Raw genomic sequence first — 18,293 nt, 5'->3', positions numbered from 1 at the left:
CCAGACCTGCTGAGTTTCTCCAGTTTACTCTGTGCTTGCTGCTGCTAATTTTCATGCAACATGGGGAGGCAAAACTGAGTTCAGGAAAAAAGCTAGGAACAAAAGGAGATACAGCCAACATGTACTTAGTGAAATCCTTTTCCACAGGGGTAAACAGAGGCAATGAAATTTTGCAGACCTAGGTGGCAAGTTTATAAAGGTCGCTTTTACCCCTTTTGGATGACAAAGACGTCTGACTATCTGAAACACTCTTTTCATATTTACTTGGAGACAAGAGAAGTTCCTAAACAGTCCCACAGCGGATGAAAAAGCTACAGTACTTTGATTTAAAAGGCAGTGAGTCTACACCCATGCTGGATGAACAGCATGTTTACCTAGTTGAAACAGGATACTAGGAAAGCTACTGAAGAGACCGACAGTTGATAAGGAAACTGTCCTTCCCAGATGTAGAAAACAAGAAGCCTGTACCTCTGCTTGGCCAGCGAGAGATGTGACTACCAAAACCTGCACTCAAAATTGGAGGTAAATCTGAGAGGTTGCCAGTACTCTTAGAGCTAGTGAGGAAGCTCACTATGGTGAAGGGCCACAGCAGCAACAGATAGCCCTGTGAGCAGTACTGTCCCTCAAGGTAAGGAAAGGATAAGGGATGCAACAAGGTCCAAAACAAAACTTTAAATGGAGAGATGCTCACACGCCTGCTGCATAAACAAAAGGTCAGCTTGGACAATACTGTTTCCCTGATCTTAGAGAACAAAGACGGTCCAAAAAAACACAGACAGATGGTGAGGAAAATGACAACCTAATCGATGAACTGAAGGGCAGTATAATAACAGCTGGATAACCACGTATGGTTAGTAGAGTTCAAAGTGAAGTAGAACAGATTGGGTACCAACCACTGCTGAAGGTAAGAAATCAAGAGAAGTCATAAAGCTCTATTGCACTTGGGACTACCACATAAGGAGTTCAACTGTAGTGAAGATGGAGTTAAACCAAAGTCCACATAACCAGTGATTGTCAACCAGAGGATGGACACCACCTGATGACAGCCAAGATGGTATCAGATGAGAATGAAGAACAAAAAAGTTGTTGAACTCTCAGGTGAAAGATTGGCATACACTGTAATCTTAAATGCCAAGTTAGCACCTCTGACCAAACAGCATTGGGAGGTGGTGGTAAAGCTGCTTGGGAAGTTGAAAGAAATCCACACGGATTAGCTGAGATATATCACACCAGCAGGCCATGGTATGAATGAGGTAGGTCCTCATTAATATATCAAAATGCCTATCAGCTGAGCCCTAACAGGTTAGCTGAGATCAGGCAAGAAATCAAGCCTTTACTGGTCCCCAAAAGAGCCGAGAGCCTGAGCAGCTGAAGCCTCCCAGACCAAGGTAACTCAACAGCCACCTAAGGGCAGGAGAGTCCCAAGTGAAATGAGACATGTTAGTTACCAACCACTGCTCAAGGTAACAAATCAAGAAAAGTTATAAAGCTCCGCTACACTTGAGAGTACCACATGAGGAGTTCAAGTGCAGTTACATTTGTGAAGTCCATTTTTAAAATGATGTGCTTTTATTCTTCAGGGTTAAAACAAAGGTAGATTTATTACTGCATCCAAGACCTGAGGGGAATATCTTGCTATACAAATTCATACACTCATGCATTCAAAATAGGAAGAAAAATGAAGGCAATAGAAAGAAGTTCAAATGACAAAATACTTTAATTTAGATGAATTAATATTTAATTTTGAGAGACCAGTGAGTGTTAATTTAAGGTTCTTTCAGTTGGTCAAGCACAGACTTTTTTTGTAAGAACTCATACACAGTCGAATTGATGATGAGGGTACAGTAATTGTAAGCTGGGAATTGATTCACTTTCCAGACAAAACACAGGGATCAGACTTAACAGACATTGAGATCAGAAGCAGACATTTAGCTAATTCTGGAGCTGCTTATCGTTTCAGTGTTATCATAGACTGAACAGCCTTAAACTTACAGAATACTGAACTGCCTGGACCGGGTGAACATTGGGAAGATGCTTCCATTAGCAGGAGCCTAGAGCACAGCCTTAAAGAAAAAACCGTTTAGAGAACGGAGAAGAAGAAACTTCTTCAGCCAGGAAGTGGTAAATCTTTGGAATTCATTATCAAAGACAGCTGTGGAGGCCAGGTCATTGAGTATATTTAAGAGATAGATAGGCTCTTGGTTGTCAAGAGGATCAAGGGTTATGGGGAGAAGGCAGGAGAATAAGGTTGAGAAACTTATCAGCCACGATTGACTGGCAGTAGACAGGCAAAGGCTGCAAGAACACAGCAAGCCAGGCAGCATCAGGAGGTGGAAAAGTCCTGAAGGAGGGTTACACCTGAAACATCAAGTTCTCCACCTCCTGATGCTGCCTGGCTTGCTGTGTTCTTGCAGCTTCCAGCCTGACTATTGTGCATCGACAGCATCTGCAGTTTTTTTTTTGTCTCCAATCATGTTTGATTGGCAGAGCAGACTTGATGGGCTGAATGGCCTAATTTCTGCTCCTATGTCTTATGGTCTTACATAGCACCACAATGCTATCTGGGAAGTAAATGCCATAACCAGGACATACTCCATTCCTAATCCATGTACTGAGGAGAGTATAGACAAAGCAAGTCACTAAGTCTACTCCAAAACTTGCTTTTATTTTCTGGACATAAAGGGTACTGAGCTACAGCTCTGACGTTTATTTGTTCAGTCTATGATAACACTGAAAGGGTAAGCAGCTCCAGAATTAGCTAAATGTCTGCCTCTGATCTTAATATCTCTCAAGTCTGATCCCTGTGTCTTGCCTGGAAAGTGAATCAATTCCCAGCTTACAATTACTGTACCCTCATCATCAATTCGACTGTGTATGAGCTCTTACAAAAAAAAATGTGCTTGACCAACTGAAGGAACCTTGAATTAACACTCACTGGTCTCTCAAAATTAAATATTAATTCATCTAAATTAAAGTATTTTGTCATTTGAACGTCGTTCCATTGCCTTCACTTTTCTTCCTATTTTGAATGCACGAGTGTATGAATTTGTATAGCAAAATATTCCCCTCAGGTCTTGGATGCAGTAATAGATCTACCCTTGTTTTAACCCTGAAGAATAAAAGCACATCATTTTAAAAAGGGACTTCACAAATGGGATTTGGCAAAAACACAAAACGAAGTGAAAAAAATAAATACATAAATCTCTTTTCTAGGCAGGAGAGAAGGCAAGTAAAAATAATGAAATTCACCTCTCGGTCTTGTGCACTGCACTTCTAATCAAGTTTTACACATGTGTTGTCATGTGAAATTCCAGGACTCTATGTTAATGCTGGTTGGATTGCTCTGTCGAGAGCCAGTATGAACTTGAGGAGCTGAAGGCTTCTTTCTCTAACTCAATGTGAATCATTTTTTTCTCAAAGAAGAATCTTTAAATCGAAGAGTATAAAAGACGGATTGTTTATCTTTTCTAAAAAAAGAAAGCTCATAAAGGGTATATTTAACAAGGATGCTAACTTCAGATGGGCAGTGCATATATAGTACACACCCTATCCTCCTAAAGTTAACATCCTTGTTGGACTGATAAAATCTCAATTAATGTTTTGTAAATATATTGCAATCTGTATTGCAGAAATACAAATACTCAAAGCAATTTATGTAATGAATATCTTGAGATATTCAACATTGCATTCTGCTGGAAACATGTTAAAAACACCAGTACAGAGGAACCTTGATTATTCAAATATCAATTATCATAATTTTGGATTATTCGAAAAAGATTTCAAGGCCCTGCAAAAATGTTATATCAAATAGGTAAGTGTATTTGACTTACCTGTACTAAAGAACATGTGAAAACGCTAACAAAAACAAAGAAACACAAGCAACTCAAGCATCATAGATTAGATTCCCTGCAGTATGGAAACAGGCCATTTGGCCCAACAAGTCCACATCGACCCTCCAAACAGTAACCCACAGAGACCCATTCCCCTACCCTATATTTACCCCTGACTAATGCACCGAACACTATGGGCAATTTAGCATGAACAATTCACCTCACCTGCACATCTGGCGGGAGGAAACCGGAGCACCCAGAGAAAACCCACGAAGAGACGGGGAGAATATGCAAAATCCACACAGACAGTCGCCTGAGGATGTAGCTTTTCTCGCCGAGCTGTAGGTTTGATATCCAGACGTTTCATTACCTGGCTAGGTAACATCATCAGTGGCGACCTCCAAGTGAAGCGAAGCTGTTGTCTCCTGCTTTCTATTTATATGCTTGTCCTGGATGGGATTCCTGGCGTTTGTGGTGATGTCATTTCCTGTTCGTTTTCTGAAGGGTTGATAGATGGTAACTAGATCTATGTGTTTGTTCATGGCGTTCTGGTTGGAGTGCCAGGCCTCTAGGAATTCTCTGGCATGTCTTTGCTTAACCTGTCCCAGGATAGATGTATTGTCCCAGTCGAATTGGTGTTTTTTTTCATCCTCGTGTAGGGCTACAAGGGAGAGAGGATTGTGTCTTTTTGTGGCTAGCTGGTGTTCATGTATCCTGGTGGCTAACTTTCTTCCCGCTTGTCCTGCGTAGTGGTTGTGACAGTCCTTGCATGGAATTTTGTAGATGATGTTGGTTTTGTACATGGGTTGTACATCGCCTGAGGCTGGAATCAAACCCAGGTCCCGTGCTGTGAGGTGTAGTGAGACAGCAGTGCTAACCATCACTGAGCCACCGTGCCGCCACTGGATTCAACGACTACATTTTTTTTTAAGGTAAGGGTTGTTACACAGCCTTTTACAAAAGTAAGTGTTTTACATTACCATACAGGTATTCCCGTCACCTTACCAGGCCCTTCATTTTAGAAAAGGCAGAGAACGCAAGGCGCTGCTTCTGTTTTTCTATTGCGAGACTACATTCCCAGAAACTGACAAATGCTGTTGCGATCATAGAAGCTGTTTGGGATCTTGTTAAATGCTGTCTTCACTATTCCTTGCCAAACAGTGACTACTGTTGCATTTTTAAGAACTTTTCTTGTATTATCATTGATTTATTTTGTTCATCATGTGAAATCTGTGTCCTCTTGCGCTCAATACAGTAAAATTATAGATTTAAATAAATTCTCTGGCAGAGTACAGCATTAGATCAGCATGGCTTCCCTTGTTTAAGGTAAAATCGATTATTCAATTAATCAATTACCTGAACAAAATAGTGCCTGCCCATCTCGTTCGGATAATCAAGGTTCCTCTGTTTTCAAACTGCCAATTTGCAGAAGTGGGTGCCAATGTGAAAGTAAAATTTACACATACACACTTTATATTATAGAGATAGCAGTCAAGAATGCCATGTTCCTACTTGTCATACGTTTATTTGATACTGAAAATATTTTATGTAACATATAAATAAGGAGCAGGAGCAGGCCACTTGGATTTGATTATAAACATATTTCCAAATTCCTGCCTGCTCCTGAAAACCTGTTACTTATCTCTGTTTTTAGATTATTGAAAGATCCACTTCCTCTGCCATTCCAAGAAGAGAGTTTCAAAGACATAACTCTCTGTGGGAAGAAATTTCACCTTATCTCTGTTTTAAATGAGTAACCACTTATAAACAGTAACTTCTTTTTCTTGATTTTCCCATAAGAGGCAATATCCTCTTACATCCACCCCGTTAGACCCCTCAGGATCTTTTATGCTTCAGTCAAGATGCCTCTGACTCTTCTGAACCCCAGCAGACACAAGCCTAGCCTGTCCAAGGTATAAAGCTAGACTCACCTACCAAAGAAAATTGAGACACTGTTGTGTGCTTTGTTTTACAGAGACATGGCTCACTCCTGCTTCACCTGGCTGTCTTACAACCTGACGGCTTCTGAGTCCATCAGATGGACCACATGGCAAGGCAAACAGCAGAGGGATCTGCATCCTGATCAACACCTCTTGGTGCTCAGATGTGAGACCCTGAGGTGTCACTGGTCTCTGGACCTAGAATATCTATCAGTGAAGTGCAGTCCCTATAACCGGCCAAGGGAGTTTACTTCTGCTATCCAGACAGTAATCTACATCCAACCCAATGCAGATGTGAAGAGCATCTGATGAAATTTACAATGCCACAAATAGCCTTGAGACGTAGTACCCTGAGGCCCTGTTCATCATAGTTGGCGACTTCAGTCAGGTCAATATCTGTGGTACTAAGATGCCACCAACATGTCTCCTGTCCCACTGTAGGCACAAACACCCTGGAACATTGCTACACAACCACTCTTCATTTTGGAAAATCAGACCATAAGATGCGCCCCTTTTCCCAGCTTACAAGCAGAAACTGAAGCATGAGGATCCAGTATAGCTGGTCTGAGGTAATGGAAAAGCTTGGAGTTGGTGGACTGATCGATATATAAGAACTCAACGTCCAACCTAACGAGTATGCCAGTACCATCACAGACTTCACTTGTGTGCTAAAGAAGCTAATACAAGTGTTCCCCAAATGGAAACCATGGATGAACCGGAAAATCCACTCCCTACTCAAGTCCAGGTCTGCGGCGTACAGGTGACCCTGACCTAAACAGGAAATCTAGGTCGAATCTTCACAAAGCCATCAGGGATGCCAACAGATAATACCAGACTAACCACATGAACACGTCCACGATGGCAAGGCTGACATGATATAATGGGCTACAAAGTGAAGTTGAGTAAAATTGCTGACAATGATGCATCCCTCCCGATGAGCTCAATGCATTCTATGCTCATTTTGAACAGAAGTTCAATGAAATGATGTCACCTGCCCTGACAACCTCAGCTGCACCTCATCCACAGTCACCACTGCAGACATCAGGTCAGCCTTCTTCAGAATGAACCCATGGAAAGCGACTGGCTTGGATGGAGTCCCTCGCCATGCCCTCAGATCCTGCATGGACCAACTGACAGGAGTACTTGCGGACATCTTTAACTGCTCCTTCCAACAATATGAGGTTTCTACCTATTTTGAGAAGACTATTACCTTCCTGGTGCCAAAGAAAAATCAGGCAATGTACCTTAATGACAAGTGGCTCTGAATCCATCATTAGGAAGTGCTTTCAGAGGTTACTAAGGGCACAGATAAATTCCAACCTCCCAGATTGCCTTGATCCACTGCAATTCACCTATCATCATAATAGGTCCTTGGCACATGCCCTACACATCTGGATAACAATGACCTACACCAGATTCCTATTTATTGACATTAGCTCTACCTCCATCACCACAATACCAACAAAATTAATTGCCAAACCTAGGATGCTGCTCCCTATTTGCAACTGCATCCTCAACTTCCTGACTCACAGACCATAATTAGTAAAGACAGGTGACAACACCTCCTCCACAATAATCCTCAACGATGGTGCCCTACAAGGCTCTGTACTCAGTACCTTAGTATGTTGCTTACACGCTTATGACAGTATGGCCAAATTCAGCTCCAACTCTTACTTAGATAATCATAGTGGGTCAGATCTAAAATAACAACGAGAATGATAGGGAAAAAAGTGCTTAGTGACATGGTGTAAAGACAACAATGTCTCCCTCAATGCACCAAAATGAAGGAGCTGGTCATAGACTTCAGGAAGCAGAGTGCAGGACACACATCTGTCTGCTGAGGTGGAAGACGTCGAGAACTTCAAGGTCCTAGGAGCAAATATCACCAACAATCTGTTTGGTGCATCTACTATAAAGAAAGCACACCAATGCCGCTACTTCCTAAGAAGACCAAGGAAATTCAAAATGTCCAAGATGTACCACAGAAAGCATCTTATCTGGATGCATAATAGCTTGGTATGGCAAGTGATCTGCCCAAGACCACAAGAAATTACAGAGTTATGAACAGAGCCCAGTCCGCCATGAAATCCAGCCTTCTTTCCAGTGACTCCATCTACATGTTCCACTGCCTTGGGAAAGCAGCCAACAAAATCAAAGACCCTTCCCACCCCAGTTATACTCTTTTCCAACCTGATCCATCAGCAGAAAATATAAAAGCTTGAAAACAGATTCAAGAACAGTTTTTTCACGGCTGTTATCAAACTTATGAACAAACGTCTGATATATTAGAGTTGCTTGTTCTCTGCATCTTCTCTCTAACTGTAACACTTTATTCTGCATTCTGTTCTAATACGCTGAAATAAGGTATGATTTGTCCGGTTAGCACAGAAAACAATACTTTTCACTGTATCTCAATACAGGTAGTGCGCTCAGATAATGCGCGTTCCGTCAGTGCGATTTGTTCATAATGTCGCTGAGAAATTAAGGAACAGTATTTTCAAGAACGTTTACCCCTGTTCTCAATTGCGTGATTTCAGGGGCAATGGTTTCACCCACTTTGTTCTGCACATGCGCCAATGTTAGCTGCCAATAGAGCAGCTTTATGAGAGAGGTACTGCACAGAGAGCATCTTTCCGAGAGAGATGCATTCAGCAGCTTCCTGTGAAAGCTACACTACTCCCTACATTATCCCATTTTTTTAAAAAGTGGAGGGGCACAGTGACAAGAATGTTAGCAAGATGCGTCCTGGTGATAAATGTGCAGGTGGTGAACACAAAAGAAAGGCTATAACACTGGAAGAGACGCTAGATATTAAGGAGAGAATATGTGATATAGCTCGCTTAACAGGAATGAGGGAATCTACCTTACTCACCATGATGACCTTCTGCCCCGCATTAATAATATTTTTAAATGTACTGTGTTAAATTTACTTTTGTTTTATTGATAAATATGATTTGTACCTTAATTCAGGTTGTGCTTTACTTGGTGTTAGACATTTGGATGGTTTTAGACGATAGACAATAGATGCAAGAGTAGGCCATTCTGCCCTTCGAGCCTGCACCACCATTCAATATGATCATGGCTGATCATCCTTAATCAGTATCCTGTTCCTGCCTTATCTCCATAACCCTTGATTCCACAATCCTTGAGAGCTCTACCCAACTCTTTCTTAAATGAACCCAGAGACTGGGCCTCCACTGCCCTCTGGGGAAGAGCATTCCACACAGCCACCACTCTCTGGGTGAACAAGTTTCTCCTCATCTCTGTCCTAAATGGGGAGACTGGGTGCCTCCTAGCAGAGCGCTTCAGGGAACATCTCCGGGACACCCGCACCAATCAACCACACCGCCATGTGGCTCAACATTTCAACTCCCCTCCCACTCTGCCGAGGATATGGATGCTATTAGCCTTCTTCACTACCTGCTGTACCTGCATGCTTACCTGCATTGACTGGTGTACAAGAGCACCCAGATCTCTTTGTACTGCCCCTTTACCTAAATTGATTCCATTTAGATAGTAATCCGCCTTCCTGTTCTTGCCACCAAAGTGGATAACCATACATTTATCCACATTAAACTGCATCTGCCATGCATCTGACCATTCACCAAGGTTTTTAAGTAATCGTGAGTGATATTTTTTGTTGGTCTGGCCCAAGCCCCACTTTTCTCATAGGCCCCATTATTTATATTAAGCAATTTTCTATTAAACGAGGTTTTGCTGAAATGCAACTATGGCATTGGAGGAGAACTACCTGTATATGTAACAATAATAAATCAAATCAAACCCAGTCTTTCGTTACAAGACAACCCGGACGTTCCAGATTTTAGTCCAATAAACTACTTCAAACACATTTACACCCTTCCTCAAAGATATCTACACCGTAGACAGTATTCCACATGTTGTCTCAACAGTATCCTATGTAACTGAAGCATAACCTTCCTTAAAATAAATGATAACAATCTGTTAGCTTGCCTAAGTATCTGGGCACCTGTACATGAGCTTTTGGTAATTCAAGCAAGAGGACATTCAGATCCCTCTGAATCTCAAAGCTCTGCAATCTCTCATCTTTTATAAAAAATGGTTTTATTCTTTCCATCAAGATAAATAATTTCACATTTTCCCCACATTTGCCAGATCTTTGCAACTCACTTAACTTATCTCTACTTTTTTTGCAGTTTCCTCATTCCTCTTCCTTAACTGCTATTCTAAATTTAACACAATAGGCCTATTTCATTTTGCCAAAATTATCCCGTAATCTTATTTTCTGCTCACAATCATTTGTTCAAAACTCTTGTTCATTAATCAGCTATCCAAAGGTGCAAGCTGTCAATTTACAGAATACCTACAGGAACTTGTCAGATCCATCAAGTTTTACCTATGTTCAACAAAGCAATCAGTTGATGGCATATTACTATAGAGTCACAGAGTCATACAGAAGTACAGCACGGAAACAGACCGTTCATTCCAATCTGTCCATGCTGACCAATATCCCAACCCAATCTAGTCCCACCTGCCAGCACCCGGCCCATATCCAACCAAACCCTTTCTATTCATGTACCCATCCATATGCCTTTTAAATGTTGCAATTGTACCAGCCTCCACCACTTCCTCTTGCAGCTCATTCTATACCCCTGCCCCTCCCCACCCTCTGTGTGAAAAAGTTGCTCCTTAGGTCTCTTTTATATCTTGCCTCTCTCACCCTAAACCTATGCCCTCTAGTTCTGGACTCCCCCACTCCAGCGAAAAGACTTTGCCTATTTAGCCTATCCATGCCACTCATAATTTTATAAACTTCTATAAGGTCACCCCTCAACCGCCAACGCTCCAGGGAAAACAGCCCTAGCCTAATCAACCTCTCCCTATAGCTCAAATCCTCCAACCCTGGCAACATCCTTGTAAATCTTTTCTGAATCCTTTCAAGTTTCACAACATCTTTCCGATAGGAAGGAGACCAGAACTGCACACAATATTCCAAAAGTGGCCGAACCAATGCCCTGTACAGCCACAACATGACCTCCCAACTCCTGTACTCAATACTGTGACCAATAAAGGAAAGCATACCAAATGCCTTCTTCACTATCCTATCTACATGTGACTCCACTTTCAAGGAGCTTTAGGTTGAAGCTCTTGCAGCTTTCACTTCAAATTATTATTTTTGTTCATTAATTTTAATTCATGGTGGTGCTTGGAAATGTCATTTTTTTCCACATAAGCCACACAAATCACACTTATTGAATTAATAAAATAAAGCTAAATGCAGAATAAAGCTTCTCCTATTTTGTCTCAAATTGTGTTTTTCATCGATTTCAAGATTATCTTCCACTGCATTAACTGTCATGTGGCAATTCCAATGTCCCCATCAGAAACACTATACTATATTCTCTTTCATAAATTATCTTAATGGACCAGAATGTGAAGAAGCTTCTACAATTTCCTTAATTATGAAAATTTAAAAATTGGATTTACAATCTTCTATTATGCAGGTGCTCATTTTAACACGTTTTCTTCTGTGAGAGGGTCAGAGAAACAAAATCGGAAATTTCTGGAAACGCTCAGTATGATGCCTGGACAGAAAGCAGAGTAAACAGTTTGGGTCCAGTGACCTTCTTCAGAACAGAGTTGCTGTCAGACTTGTTGAATTTTTTCCAGCACTTTCTGATTTTGCTTCTGATTTCCAACATCTGTGTTTCTTTGGATTTTAATTTGTGTTCTACATTTCTCAATGACAATTGGCCTTTATAATCAAAGAACAGGAGTGTTTTTGTATTGAGATAAATCCTCCCTTCTCCTGATTTCCTTCTTTTATCGTGTGATAATATACCTGCAAAATTGGTCAAGATAGCATTCAATACAAGCAGATTGAAAGATTCAAATGAGAAGCAGGGTCAACATCTCAATCTACATCTTCAAGAAGCAAATAATTATAGTTCGGCACCCACTAAATATACTGGTTCCAGTTTAAATACTTTCTTGCTGAATTTGAGGAGACAATAAAACAGTTTTAAAGGTCATAAACAACATGAAAAGATTAAAGTGAAAAAGGTAAAATAAACAAAGGGTGAACATGATCACATTTAGTTTTATCTTCAATATTTTCTTTAAAAGAAATTTACATGATAAAGATTATAAATTGATAAATGGGTTCAGAAGAAATCATTGTACTCAAAATGATAACTTTGTTTCACTATCCAAAGATTCTGCCAAATCTGCCACGTTTCTCCAGAATTTTCTGTTTTTAATATCTAAAGCTCATTCTTGCTTTCGCAAAGACTTATTACTCTCTTTGAGCAGTAAATACTCTTTGGTAATGTGATAGTAGAATCCTAGAAGAGCAATTCTACTACAAAAGTGTAATAGTTAATTTGTCATATTCCTCCAAGTAGCACAAAAAATTATAACAACTTTGTGATGAGTTACATCACTCATAATTGCATGGAGCCACACATAATCAGCAGGTCACATTCTTCGAAGACATCAGTGATTTAGTTAAATTTTCACAACAGTCCAACAGTTTAATGGTCACTTCTACAGGTTTTCTATTGCCAGGATTTTTTTGTTGAACTGAAATTAAATCTCAAAGTGGTTTGGTAGGACTTGAACTCAGATGGTCTAGATTATCAATTTAGATTTCGGGATAGATAATATGTAATAGTTTGATCTTAGCTTCTACTGCAAGAACATTTGCAGTCTGAAAGCAGGAACTGTGACCCCACTATCACTGCAAAAGAATCAGATTAGCGAGCTCCAGTTGACAATGTTTCACAGCTAAAGTAACAATTTCCTGATTATGGGTACTGCCAATGAACAATTTCCAACCGTTAAGTACGTTTACCTTTACTGTTCAGAAACAATGCACACATTTTACTGAACAAGCACTTGAAAATATTATTATATTTGTAGCCATGACTTTGAAAGCTGCGATACAATCTTAAATCTGTTAATAAATAGATGTAGAAGTTGACGGTAATGCTTTAATCAGTCACTATTTTTACTCTCTGTGGAATTAATAAAACATTAACAGCAACATATTAAGAGTCATTACCTTTCGAACTCTGTCCGTTTTCTTTCTTTGAACGAAAAGTTAAGGACCACGGCTTTTCTTTTAGATTAATTAGATTAGATTACTTACAGTGTGGAAACAGGCCCTTTGGCCCAACAAGTCCACACCGACCCGCCGAAGCGCAACCCACCCATACCCCTACAACATACCCCTTCACTGAACACTACGGGCAATTTAGCATAGTCAATTCACCTGACCTGCACATCTTTGGACTGTGGAAGGAAACCGGAGCACCCGGAAGAAACCCACACAGACACGGGGAGATTGTGCAAACTCCACACAGTCAGTCGCCTGAGCCGGGAATTGAACCCGGATCTCTGGCACTGTGGACAGCCAGTATCAATATCTTATAATTTTATAAGGTTTGCAAAAATAATTATTCTGTTCATGCTACTCTATTGTGTGAAAAAAAGTATTTTAAAAATTGTGTGGTCAATATTCTATGCCCATGTATTACCTAATTTACTTTGCAGGGTTATCTCCAATACCAGTACAGCATCTTGTAAGAGGGTGGCTCAGCCTATTCATGCCAGTTTTTCAAACCAAAGACTCAAACGTTTTTGAACCTACAACACACCAGTAGTTACTTATTGTTGCCAAATGTGGCTGTTATAAAACCTGAACAGCACAACTGACTGATAACATTATCTCATCATCATTACACTGCCGTTTGTGGGGTTTTGCTCTGTGCATATTGGCTGCTGTGTTTCCTACATTATAACAATGACTAGATTGCAAGAAGTCCTTCATTGGCTGAGTACTGCTTTGAGATGCACTATCATGAGGAAAAATGACATATAAATGCAAGTTTTTCTGCTTTTTAAATTGAACAAGGCAACCAAGTTATAAAGATAGCTGTTTCACGGCCCTTAATATGGCCAGGTATCAATTAATTGCTTATCCTAGTGTTCTACTCAGCAGCAATTAAAGATACACAAGAACATTATACATTATTAAAGCATGCAAAACCTTCAAACAAGGAACATTCAAAGGGCAAAGGATACATTTTTCCAGTTTCTGTACAAGATGATTAGGGGGTTAGATAGGGTCGACAGTATGAACCTTTTCCCGCGTATTGAGTCGGGTATTACAAGGGGGCATAGCTTTAAATTAAGGGGGGGTAGATATAGGACTGATGTTAGGGGTAGGTCCTTCACTCAGCGAGTCGTTAGTTCATGGAAAATTAATTGCTTATCCTAGTGTTCTAGTCAGCAGCAATTAAAGATACACAAGAACATTATACATTATTAAAGCATGCAAAACCTTCAAAAAAGGATACATTTTTCCAGTTCCTGTACAACTGTGTGTGTGTGTGTGTGTGTGTGTGCGCAGTTATCAGTTAGCTCATTTGGCTGGATGGCTGGTTTGCAATGCAGAGTCACACGATAACATAGGTGCAATTCCAACACCAGCTGAGGTTCCCATGAAAGACTCTCCTGCTCAGCGTCTCCCCCAAGGCCTGAGGCATGATGACTCTTGGGGCTAAACCACCACCAACTATCTCTTTAATGAAAGAGCAGCTCCACAGACCAGTAGGACTATGGCAACTTTACCACTTACCTTTAGTACAAATGAACTATCCGAAGTTATTCCACTCTGTTCTCAACCTCTATATAAAATAAACTGACCTCCTCTACCATACTCCACACAACGGGTATGAAGCCAAATCCTTTTTATCTCCATCACATGATGTAAAATCAGTTACAACGTTTGATAGTCAGCATCATTGTTATAAACAAAGAAAATGTCTAAATTCTGTTCTTGCTCAGGCTGATTAACTTTGTAAATGTACTCCAAAACTCTATGCTCATCATCCAGGCGATAAAGCCTATTTCTTTAATTTATTCAAAGCAATCATATTATTTCAAAGACTCACATTATGCTTCTTCTCAGCCTTCTTTTCTTGAACAAAATTGTGTAAAGACTTCTTTTTAATAAATTAGTCACTGTAAGTTTTGCGACTCATCTCTGAACAATTTCCAACATGTTTAGTTTAGTCTTCATATGGAATAACCAAAACTGCGTACTCTATAAAGGTCTCACCTTGGGGCGGCTTGGAGGCTCAGTGGTTAGCATTGCTGCCTCACTGCGCCAGGGACCCAGTTTGATTCCAGTCTCAGCTGACTGTCTGTGTTGAGTTTGCACATTCTCCCAGTCTCTACATAGGTTTCCTCCGCGTGCTCCAGTTTCCTCCCACAAACCAAAGATGTGCATCGGCCATGCTAAATTACCCATAGCAGTCGGTGCATTAGTCAGCGGGAAATGGGTCTGGGTGGGTTACTCTTCAGAGGTTGGTGTGGACTTGTTGGGCTGAAGGGCCTGTTTCCACACTGTAGGGAGTCTAATTTAATCATCATTAAGCTCCATGTCATTGTAACTTGGGCTGACTTCTATTTAATCCACTGCATGCAAGAAACACCCTAGTCCTAATTGCTTGATTAAGTAACATTTTCAGTCCAAGAAAGAAAAGTTAAAATGCAAAACAATTATGATATTGTGTAAGTTTAAACTGATCAATAAATAGTAATAAAAGGAAATCAAAAGTTCATTCCAATGGAGGAATTCTACTTCCATACAAAAACCAAAAGAACTGCAGATGCTGTAAATCAGAAATAAAAACAGAAATTGTTGGAAAAACTCAGCAGGTCTGGCAGCATCTGTAAAGAGGAATCAGAGTTAACGTTTTGGAGTTGGAGACCTTTCCTCAGAAAGCGAGGAAGGGTGATTCGACTTGAACATGAACTCTGAATTCTACTTCCATGTCTACTCAGAGTCATAGAGATGTACAGCACGGAAACAGACCCTTAAATCCAATTCGTCCATGCCAGTGAAATATCCTAACCTAATCTAGTCCCATTTGCCAGCACTTGGCCCACATTGCTCTAAACTGTTCCTATTCATATACCCATCCAGATTCCTTTTAAATGTTGTAATTGTACCAGCCTTCAGCACTGCCTCTGGCAGCTCATTCCATACACACCACACACTGCGTGAAAAAGTTGCCCCTCAGATCCCTTTTATATCTTACCCCTCTAGTTCTGGACTCCCCCACCCCTATTCATGCCTCTCATGATTTTATAAACCTCTGTAAGGTCACACTTCAGCCTCCAACGCTCCAGGGAAAACAGCTCCAGCCTGTTCAACCTCTCCCTATAGCTCAAATCCTCCAACCCTGGCAATATCCTTGTAAATCTTCTGTACTCTTTCAAGTTTCACAACTTCCGATAGGTGGGAGACCTATCCTTCTGATAGGTGGGAGACCAGAGTTGCACACAATATTGCAAAAGTAGCCTAACCAATGTCCTGTACAGCTGCAACATGACCTTCAACTCCTATACTCAATGGTTGCTTGCCAATTTTTAGTCATTTTCAAAAGTGCGGTGATGAAGATGAAGAGCTTCATCCTGATGAACAGCTTGTGCTTGAAACATCGACTCTCCTGCTCTTCAGATGCTGCCAGACCATCTGTGCTTTTCCAGTGCCACACATTTTGACTCTTACCTTCAGCATCTGCAGTCCTCACTTTCTCCTAGATCTTTAGCCATTGCTACAATAAGGATAGTCATCCATTACATTTTTCCAGTTTCCACCTCCCTCTCCTCCCTTTGCAGAACTAAATACCAGTCACAAGAAGTTTACTTTTCTACGAAGAGTAAAAAGGATACAAATAAAAACAGCAGCTTTGGAACATTGGTTACTTTCAAAGTTGCAGACAGAAATCTTTGAAGTCTCATTTTCAATTCCGGAGACCACGAATCCTAAAGAGCAAATTCAGATCATCAGAAATGATTAGAAGAATAAAAAGCTAAAACAAAAAACAGCCATTATTTCAAACCTTTCAGTGTAGAATTAAAAAAAAGACAAACTTGGCAACAAATTAGAAAATATTGCAAGATACTCTTGCACATAATGAATGAAATGGAGAGAGGCTGTTAGAGATGGAATATTCACTTCTTACTTTCCAACATTTGTTGAATAGGTTCTTTTCATAGCTGGTGGAAACTGGATGCTCAGAAACTTGATATCTTATCACAAATTTGTTTTCAACAATAATATATCCATTGTTGTCTTCCATTTTTACTTGCTAATCTTAATTACTAATACATATTCAGGTATTTTCACTCAGCAAAAGTCGGATAGGAAGAACACGGTTCTAAAATCAAAGTTTAAGACTCATAATATAAATATCTGTATAGCAAAATAGATTATCTAGCTTTTGGGATTTTTTTTCATTCTTTTAATGATGTGCATCCTCTACACACAGGATTATAACCTAGCTTGATAGATTCCTGGGAAACTGTAGGTTGAATAGTTAAATCTAAAACTAGGGTTCTGTGCTTAAAAAATAGGGGACTACCGATTTAAGACAGAGATAAGAAGAATTTTTTTCTTCAGAACAGCTCATCAATCTTTGGAAATCTCTTCCTCAATACGAGTGGCCAACGGCCATTCAGCCCTTCCAACCTGCTCCGCCATTCAATGTGATCAGAGCTGATCATCCAATTCAGTCCCCTGCTCCCTGCTTTCTCCCCCATACCCTTTTTTCCCTTCAGTCCTAAAAATTATAACCAACTCCTACTCAAGAACATTCAATGTTTTGGCCCCAGCCATTTCTGTCGTAGAGAATTCCACAGGCTCCCCACTTTCAGAGTCGGGACATTTCTCCTCATCTGAGTCAATAGCCTTTAGACTGTGACCCCGACCCCCACCCCCACACCCCCGCCCCAGTTCTGGAACCCACCCAGTCATCCTTCCTATATTCATCCTGTCTAATACTGTTAGAATTTTATAGGTAATAATGAGATCCCCATCCCTCTTGTTCTTCTAAACTCCCAGTGAGTACAGTCCGAACCAATTCAGTCTCCCTCCACACATCAGTCCTGCCATCCCAGCAATCAGTTTGGTAAACCCTTTGTGTGTCCCTCCCTGTAGTGGGTGTGAGATACGTATGGACGATGTGGAATAAATGGTTTAGGTCTATTCCCAACTCTTATACTTCTCTTCTGAGAATACAACAATACTGGATGAGGGGGGGATCCAATTGAAACTTACACAATACTGAATGGCCTGCACAGAGTGGATGTTGGCAAGTTGTTTCCATTGGTAGAAGAGACTAGGACCCAAGAGCACAGCCTTAAAGTAAACGGGAGGCCTTTTAGAATGGAGATAAGGATAAAATTCTTCAGCCAGAGAATGGTGAATCTACGGAATTCCCTGACATAGAAGGCTGCAGAGGCTTGATCATTGAGTATATTTAAAACAGAGATAGGTGCATTCTTGATTGTAAAGGGGATCCAGGATTATGGGCAGAAAGCTAGAGAATGAGGTTGAGAAATCTATCAGTCATGATCGAATGACAGAACAGATTCGAAGGGCTGAATGGTCTAATTTCTACTCCTATGTTTTATCTTATCTGCATTCCATTGTCCATTTGGTAATCCTTTCGCTTAATCACTAGATCTG

At 40.5% G+C, this 18,293-nt stretch overlaps 1 protein-coding gene across 6 annotated transcripts in view; it reads right to left on the bottom strand.

Moving 5' to 3' along the window:
* The window catches only part of LOC122555972 (lisH domain-containing protein ARMC9), a 146,983-nt gene that overhangs the window by 94,551 nt on the left and 34,139 nt on the right, over nt 1–18,293 (bottom strand). For all 6 annotated transcript variants that reach the window (XM_043702296.1, XM_043702294.1, XM_043702297.1 and 3 more), the window contains exons 6-7: nt 16,496–16,588; nt 12,813–12,837 (exon numbers count right to left, since the gene is read on the bottom strand). In XM_043702296.1, coding sequence (XP_043558231.1) covers nt 12,813–12,837; nt 16,496–16,588 — 118 coding nt within the window. The remainder of the gene's footprint in view (nt 1–12,812; nt 12,838–16,495; nt 16,589–18,293) is intronic.

The sequence above is a fragment of the Chiloscyllium plagiosum genome, chromosome 13 (assembly GCF_004010195.1).
Source record: "Chiloscyllium plagiosum isolate BGI_BamShark_2017 chromosome 13, ASM401019v2, whole genome shotgun sequence".
NCBI classification, from domain to species: domain Eukaryota; kingdom Metazoa; phylum Chordata; class Chondrichthyes; order Orectolobiformes; family Hemiscylliidae; genus Chiloscyllium; species Chiloscyllium plagiosum.
This window is presented reverse-complemented; position numbering and strand designations above follow the sequence as displayed.